The sequence below is a fragment of a genome, unplaced genomic scaffold (genome assembly GCF_019419815.1).
Source record: "Pyrus x bretschneideri cultivar Hongxiangsu unplaced genomic scaffold, Pyrus_bretschneideri_v1 Contig35, whole genome shotgun sequence".
NCBI classification, from domain to species: Eukaryota; Viridiplantae; Streptophyta; class Magnoliopsida; order Rosales; family Rosaceae; genus Pyrus; species Pyrus x bretschneideri.
The window spans coordinates 4,188,520-4,197,618 of NW_025999668.1; the positions used below are offsets into that span (position 1 = coordinate 4,188,520).

At 38.3% G+C, this 9,099-nt stretch overlaps 1 protein-coding gene across 1 annotated transcript; it reads left to right on the forward strand.

The window, feature by feature from the left end:
- The first annotated feature begins 3,415 nt into the window (after window positions 1-3,415).
- Window positions 3,416-4,078, forward strand: LOC125480692 (E3 ubiquitin-protein ligase SDIR1-like). Its single transcript, XM_048591721.1, has one exon. The coding sequence runs from the start codon at window positions 3,416-3,418 to the stop codon at window positions 4,076-4,078; it is 663 nt and encodes a 220-aa protein (XP_048447678.1).
- The last annotated feature ends 5,021 nt before the right edge of the window (window positions 4,079-9,099 follow it).

The following is a 9,099-nucleotide window of genomic DNA, read 5'->3' on the forward strand; positions in this document are numbered from 1 at the left end:
ATTTTTTTTTTTCGCTGCATAATTACAATAATACCCTCATATCTTTATTGACAGCCTAGTAATCCTAAGGAAATAAGGAACCCCACTCTTAATATATTTTTTTTATTAGAGAAATTAGGTTCACATCCTTCTTTTTTTCAACTTTATTGATTGAAACCTTATTCCTTTTCAATTTTAATTCCTCAATACTACGATCTGGTGGTATTCATCTTCACTTAAAAGTGAGAGGTCTTAGGTTCGAATCTCGTCAATGACGAATTCGATACCAAATTAGTCTGCCCATTGTGTGGCTTTGCCGAACTCCTCCTCCTCTTAGTGTACAAATATCGATGTACTAAAAAAATCAGGTCCCTTGGTTTTAATAAACATCATTAATTATTTCAATAATAAAATATTTTACATATCAAGATAATTAAATTTTATTTCTAAATTATTCATTTAGTGTTAGAAACGTTACATTTGATATATTTATATTTATGGCTAAATTTTGTATCATATATTTTTGTTTTTAGTTTGTACCCATTTTAATTTGCATCTTTTTTTTAAAAAAAATTGTACCAATTTTCTATTCAATTTGAGTTTGTATCCATATATTAATTTCTTTTTGTGTCCATATTTTTCAAACTTTTATTTGTACTCATATTTTTTTGACCTTTTATTTGTACCCATAATTTATTAATAATGTACCCATTTGTCTTTGCAAATGTACCACTTTGTTATATGTAAAACGTAACATTTTTTTTTTTGTAAGTACCATCTCTTTTGTGTAAAATGTGACAGCCAGTCCCGAATTTTTCGTACCGCAGGTGTGAAATGACGGTTTTCCCCCTAGTGGATAATTGTTGTTTGTGTGGTTGTTTTGGGTGCTTGGTTGGTTGCATCTCAACCACACATCCATCTTCATTTCCATCACCCACTCCCGTTGACTCTCTCTATCCCGTGTCCTTGTCTCTCTCTCTTCTTCTTTTGCTTGTGTACGGACAAGACCAAGTCACTCGAGAATGTTGTAGATCGAGGAAGAAAATCATACCTTTGTGTTCGTGAAGTCCATATGAGTTCAACCATACCATTTCAGGTAAGGACACCTTCGTTTTCACGTCGAGCCCGAGATGCTCAATTCGGGGTACTGTTCATGCACATGTAAAATCATGTGTTTTTGGGAATTTCAGGGTTGTAAGAAGCTTGGTGAGGTCCTTAGGAGGCTCAGGGTGGTTCGTTTGAAGGTTTTGGACGTCGGGATCGCGAGTTGCAGGTTTGGCCGGATTTGGTGAGATTTTTCTGGCGAGATTCTGTTGGTTTTAATGCTTGAAAATGGTAAGGTTTTGTTCCTCTAGTTGTAAGCTTCATTTTGGTACCAATTTCGTGAAATTTGGGTGAAAAAACGAGTTAGAAATTAAGTTTAGAAAATTTCCCGATTTTCCGGCGACGGCGACGGTGCCGGAGGTTGGTCGGAGAAGACGACGGAATATTCCTAACGGCGTTAGGTTAACTTTAACGGAATCTGTCAAAGTTAACGGAATATTCCTGACGGCGTTAACTGACGCCGTCAGTGTGCTAGGCATGTGCCTACGCGTGGGCAGCGCGTGTGGCCGTGCTTTGGCCTGCGCATGGGGGCATGTGCGGCGTCAAAAAATTATTTTAAAAATATGAGGTTGTTCGTGAGGTTGAGTAGATCACGTTGGTGTACTCACACACCCCATTTAAGCATTGTATGAGAAGTTATTACCTAGTTTGGGTTATGTGCATTAAATTAACGTTTTTATAGTTGTTTCGCATATAGGTGAGACCTATTCCGAGGACGAGCACAGTCACTCAAGGCAATGGGGTTACGACCCTTCTACATACCACTGAGTGGGCTTTTGGTTTTCCGTATATACCTATATACTTGTGATTTTCCCAGAAAACGAAATGAAATGTTTATATGTTTTAAATGCCATGCATTATGTTGCCTATTTATTTATGCATTATTAGTTACATATACATATGTTTGGTGCTGCGGACGCACATGTAAGTGCTAGGTAAGTTATGGTTTACGTTTTGTGTTTAGTAGTGATTTGAGATGCATAGAGAGCTCATAACCTGCACCTCCGGTGTTAGTGCTCCTGCCTAAAGTAGGGCACAGTCCTTCACGTGATGTTCACCTCCCACACCACACGCTCATCTTGGATCCAAGTTAGGTGCACAGTCCTGTCGTACAGACCACTTTAGGTGGTTCCGACTTGTGTGTAGGTATAGTTAGTGAGTTGTGGATTTGAGCTCTAGATTCAGTCGTACATGTCACGTTAGGTGACTCCGGTTGACAGATTACATGACATTGATTGACATTACCTGAGTACTTACATTCTATTTAGAGGCATTTGACATGGCATACTTCTGAGCATGTTTTATATATATGTGCATATTCTATTTTCTGGGAAACTATACAGGTTTTACGGCAAGGGGTTAGTACTTTTGATATTGAAATGATTTTGAGAAGCTTTGTTTTTACCCACTCACACTTTCTGTTTTGCGCCCCTCCAGGTTCTAGTTTGGATAACTCTTTTGGTGGCTCTCGAGGAATTCATGGCATATCTGACAGACTATCACCAGTGTACGACCACCTCTGGGTGTGTTAGTTAGTGTTTATTCCCCCGGACTGCACATGTATATTTTCTACTTGGTGTATAGCTTGGTTTTTTATTTATTCGTACTTTATTATTATTCTTAGCTTCCGCACTGTGCACATGGTTACGTCATTCTCATGTGACGGCCAGCATGTCCTGACTTCGGTCGAGGTGTGTCATAAAATGTACCCATTGTTTTTTTTTTTTTTTTTTTTTTTTTATATGAAATGAAATGTACCTATTATATAAAACATATCATCTTTTTTTGTATAAAATGTGCCAACTTTTTGTATGTAAAATTTATCGTATAAAAATTACCAATTTTTTGTATGTAAAATGTCATTAATATAAGTAATGACAAATCATGGGTTTTATTTAAGTATAATTTTTCTTTTTTATATATTTTCAACATATTATGAATTTTATTTAAAATCTCATTAATATAAATAACTTATCAAATTTTAAATTAAAAATTATAATAACCTACATAGAAATACATTATTGCATTAATTTCAAGAATTTTAATAAAAGAACGTTAATAAATAGGTACCGCATTCAAAATCACCATTTTTTATTATTATTTCCGAATCCTGGTTTCATTTGGAAATATGATTCCTACCCTAACAAGGAAATTCGCGCGCGCGCGCGCGTGTGTGTATATATAGGTGGGTAGGTGGATTATGATTCATAGCTCAAGTAATTCACGTATTAATTCGCTTTCGGAAGAACTAGAAATAGCGTACTAATTAATTCCATCTCTCAGGTTCTTAGTTTCTTCTTAATTTTCTTAAATTTCTTTTTCTGATCCACCCATGGAAAGTGAAAGTGATCGGCAAGTGGTGGGATACCATTGCGAAGTGAGGCACTTGGAGGTTTTTGAACCTGACAACGAGTTGCCGCGCACCCAGTTCTTGCTGGCTGTCAAGGCCATAATATTTTCAAGTCAGCCTGCAGCCTTGCACTCCGAGGACGAGGATGACGGTGAACACTACGAAGGAACCTACTCCGAGGAACTCGAACTCGAACTTGATTTCTTGATGGATGAAGACAGGTCAAGGGCCGCCCTAGCTGAAGCTCTAGTTTCTTTCCTGCATGTCCCTCCTCAGATTTGCGACTCCGTGGTGGAAAAAATAGTACAAGAATCCCTAGACGCTGAAACTGATTCTAGACCTTACAGTGATGACATGTTTGTTCAAATGGCAGCGTTCATCACTGTTGTTGTTGATGATGAATTTGAGGGCTTGGAGACGGATGACCCTAAATTTGTGCCTGCAAGTAAGTCATCGATCGAGAAGCTAAAGAGGGCGAGAGTGGAAGTATCTGCGACGTGTTCGGTTTGCATGGAGGAGATGGAGGTTGGTTCGCAAGCAATTCACATGCCATGCTCGCATCTTTACCATAAGGATTGCATTGTTGAGTGGTTGGACAAAAGCAGGGTTTGCCCACTGTGCCGCTTCGCCATGCCTTCGAAATAAGAACAAAAAATTAAGTGATTAATTTGGCCACGGAGGGCTTTTAGTTCATGGTTCACTCGACATGCATTTGTTTTGTTTTGATGTTAATTTGTGCAATTTATCTGAAAGTTTGATGAGTTAGTTGTTCCTTTAGTTGCGGTATCCTTTTCTTCCTGCTGAAACCATATCTATCTGTTTTCCAATAATATATACTTACAATATCAGAAGAGTGAATGCCACTGCCTATAATCTTATCAGTTTCATGCCATTTGTTCTTGATAAATTACTCGTCCTTGAAGTTATTCAAGCTCCTACCAAATTATTTTCTCGTCCACATGGAAAATTTCATGCCATTTAACGTGATTATGACACATTAATTATATTTGGATCTCAGCTTGTAGTTCATATGTTAGCCATTAAATTTGAAATCCAACTAAAATTACTGTATTAGAAACACTCGTGAATTCAAACGGAGAGAAAGCACATGTAAATTTGAATGTAATTAGACTGTCGTAAACAAGTAGTATTACCAGATAATCTATAGAAAAACATAGCGAAGAACAGATGAAATTCTTTCACTATTCCTTCAACAAAAAGTATTACGTTCATGGTTAAGACGTAGGATAAGACTATATTGGAAAATCAACCATTACAGAACAGAATTGGATCTTCAATATATTCCATGTCAATTCAAAGTCGCCGGGGGATATGGTTGCATGCCTTCCCGTGCGTTTCTAGTCTTATGGTGGAGGCGGAGGAGGTGATCGGGCGGCTCTCGTTGTTTGTGTAGAAGAAGGTTTCATGGAGGTTGAGTGGAGTCGGATTCGAAAACTCTCATTGACATGATTAAGGGTGATATCCAAATTGACGCTGTGATGGAAGGGGCGGTATTTGATATACAAAGGCTCAGAAAACAGTTGAAGTCGGTAGTACTTGTGTTTGCTCCCAGTGTCAGTAGCTGGGCGGTACACCCACTGGCTTCTTTGTGACTCGTAATGGTGCGGTTTATAGGTGGGATTAGTTTAAGCCTACACGATACATTTGCATCCAATGTTACTGTTTCCATTTGAATCCAATAGAATTTTCTATCGTGTGACCGAAAAAAAGAACTACTTCAAAACAGGAAAGTACCAATACATGAATATTAATTATTAGGGGCGAAAATATGAATGTGTCTCTATTAATTTGCATTAGGGGCGGTAATTTATAAAAAAAATTTGAAATCCATGTGTATTCAATTAAGATTTTAAATAAGTTTATAACAATTTAGGTAGAGGAATTTATTTTAAAGGAATGCTTACTACCTCTTCATTTGCTTTCCTTATCTACTTTCTCCACTCATCATATGACACGTGTATTCCACGAGTAAAATAACCACATAATTAATGCATTGAAATCATAAATTTTACTTTTCCAACTTAAAAGCATGAATTATGCTAATTTGCTAGTAGAATATACATGTCAAGTGGGGAAGGTAGCTAGAGAAAAACAAATAGGGAAAGCAACCAGCATTTCTCTTTATTTTAAAAAATTTTAAAAATTGAGGAATTTGAGGGAATTAGAAAGAATTCATAGTGTATTTTAAGTATTCACAAATCTCACAATTCCTCCAAAGTAATTTAAGCATTCACAAATCTCACAATTCCCTCTTAAATTTCGAAGAAATTAAATTAAAATTTTACATGAAATCTCTACAAATCAATTAAACTCAATCACTGACACACCCCGACCGTAATCAAGACGTGTTGGCCGTCACGTGAGGGTGATGTAGCCATGTGCACAGTGCGGAAGCAAAAGATAATAATAAAAGTACGAATAAATAAAAACCAAACTACTAAATAAACTAATTAAAGTAACACACTAGTGTGAGACTAAGTGGGATAAACATAATCAGAGCACAGAAAACATAAGTGCAGTCCAGAAGAACGAATACTAAATACACAACACCCAAAGGTAATCCTACATTTGTGATGCTCTGTCAGAACCACCGTCAAGTCCTCGTGAACCACCAAAGCTGCTTCTAACTAGAACCTGGAGAAGCGCAAAACAGAAAGTGTGAGTGGGCAAAAACAAAGTTTTTCAAAATCATTTCATTATCAAAAGTTCTAACCCCTCGCCGTAAAACCTGTATAATTTCCCAGAAAATAGAATATACACATATATCGAAAACATGTTCAGAAATATGCCATGTCGAATGCCTCCACATAAAATGTAAGTAACCCAGGTAATGTCAATCAATGCAAGTAACATGTCAGCCGGAGTCACCTAACGTGACTTGTACGGTTGAATCTAGAGCTCAAATCCCCAACTCACTAACTATACGTGCACACGAGTCGGAACCACCGAAAGTGGTTTGTACGATAGGACTGGGTGGAAATAAATACGCTCAAGTGCTACGATCACGTGAAGACTGAGCGAATAATCGCGGGTCACCTATGAGTCGGAACCACCTATAGTGGTCTATACCAGGACTGTGCACCTAACTTGGATCCAAGCTGAACGTATGGTGGGGAGGTGAACATCACGTGAAGGACTGTGCCCTACTCTGGGCGGGAGCATTAACACCGGGGGTACAGGTTATGAGGTCTTTATGCATCTTACATAACCACTAATTCACAATCATAAACCATAAACTTACATGGCACATACCTGTGCATCCGCAGCACTAAACATACATATATGCAACTACTAATGCATAAATAAATAGGCAAATGCTATGCATAACATTAAAAACATATAAACATTTCATTTCATTTTCTGGGAAAAACCACAAGTATATAGGTATATACGAAAAACCAAAAGCCCACTCACTGATATGTTGAAGGGTCGTAACCCCCTTGCCTTGAGCGATTGCGCTCGTACTCAGGATGGGTCTCACCTATATGCGAAACAACTATAAAATCGTCAATTTAAGGGCTGGTTTGGTATTGCTGTGCTTTGAAAAAAAGCTGCTTCTGCTGTGCTGTGAGAATAAGCAGCTGTGAAATAAAGCAGCAGAGTGTTTGGTAAACTTTTTTGTAAAAGTGCTTTTGAAAAAAAAAAAGTAGTATTAGAGTGTTTGGTAAACTTTTATGTAAAACAGATGTGAAAAAAAGCCAGTTTTTCAAAGCTGGGTTTTGTAGCTTCTTGTTTTTGGCTTTTTTTCATCTAAAACTGTGAAAAAAAGCTGAAGCTGAGTGTTTACCAAACACAAAAACAGCTCCCAGCTTTTTTTGACAGCAGCTTTTTTCAAAATCACCTCAGTACCAAACCAGGTCTAAAGCACATAACCAAAACTAGGTAATAACTTTTCATACAATGCTCAAATGGGATGTTTGGATATACCAACGTGATCTACTCAACCTCACAAACATCCCCATATTTTTAAAATAATTTTCCGAGACCCCACGTGCCGCCACACACTGACGAGTGCACGGACTTACGCGCCCCCCACGCCCGACCACGTGTCAGGCACGCTGACAGCGTCAGTTAACGCCGTCAGGAATATTTCGTTAAACCCTAACAGATTCCGTTAAAACTGACTGACGGCGTCAACATATTCCGTCCAAAACTGACGGAATATACCGCATTCTTCTCTGGCGAAACGCCGATCCCCGGAAACCTGTAAAAACTTCAAACCCTTCGTTCTCACTCGTTTCATCACCAAATTTCATGAAACCAGTACTAAATTGAAGCTCTTAACTTGTAGAACATTTCCTTACCTGTTTAAGGCCTCAAAGATCACGAGATATCGTCGGAGAAATTTAAGAAAAATCGGCCAAACTTGCAACTCACAATCCCGACGTCCAATTCCACCCCACGAACCACCCCGAGCTTCCTAAAGACCTCACTAAGCTTCCTATAAGCTTCAAATTCCCTGAAAGTCAATAATTCACTTGTGCATGAATAGTGACCAAATCGGAGATTCCTGGTTCGACGTGAAATCGAAGGATTCCTTACCTGAAATTGGTATGGTTAAACTCGTATGAACCTCACAAACACAAAGGTACCATTTTCCACTTCAATCTGTCATGTTTGCAAGGGTTTTGAGTCTCGTCCATACAAGTGAGAAGGAGAGAGAGAGGGAGTTTGAGACAGAGAGACACGGGAGAAGATGATGTGGGTGTGGGTGTGTGGTCTGGGTGCAACCAACAAAACAACAAAACAATCACCCTAAAATGACAAATAACTACCAAGGGCAAAATCATCATTTTACACCTACGGTACAAATAATTCGGGACAGGCTGTCATAATCACATCTATGGAATACACCCTCCTTAATTATAAATTTATAGTGTTTTTGGCCTTATTAACATCAAAAGTTAAAAAGTTTCTCATTTTAGAGAACAAACACATCTAATAGTGCACTAGTACAAAAAACACTTTGGGTGGCGTAGGTCCTTCGTCGCGCAAAGTCAAAAAACTTCGCGCAAAAATTTGCATGACGAACCTTCGTCGTGCGACAAGCGTCGCGCTAAGCCTGTGAAAGCAGGGTTTGCGTGACGAAGAAGTTCCATGCGTCACGCAAAGTGTCTTTGTGTGACGTAGTGACGTGCGTCACGCAAAGTGGGTTTGCGTGACATAGGTGTGCGTCACGCAAAGTGGGTTTGCGTGTCGTAGTTATGCGTCACTCAAAGTGTCTTTACACGACGTAGTGACGTGCGTCACGCAAAGTGGGTTTGCGTGACGTAGGTGTGCGTCACGCAAAGTGTCTTTGCGTGACCTATGGAACTTTTTCGTCGCGCAAGCTTTTTACTTTTTTATTTATTTTGTTTTTTTTTAATTTTTTTGACAAAAATATTTTTTATTTAATTTTTAATAAATATTGTAATTCAATTCTAAACAATAAATAATAAACCAAGAAAAAATTTAATTATAAACCATATGAAAATGTACATACAAGATGTCCGAACAAAAAAAGAAAAAACTACAACAAGTAGTCTTCTAGGTTTGATACATCAAACTACTGGGTATCGGGTAGGTGAGGTGGCTGGGAGGTCGAAGGTGGAGTAAGATCAGGTGCTGGCAACTGGATTTGGAGATCGGACATCGCTAAGGCCTGT

Bases quoted from the DNA above. Each gene is read 5' to 3' on its own strand.
- LOC125480692 (XM_048591721.1), top strand. From the start codon at position 3,416: ATGGAAAGTGAAAGTGATCGGCAAGTGGTGGGATACCATTGCGAAGTG.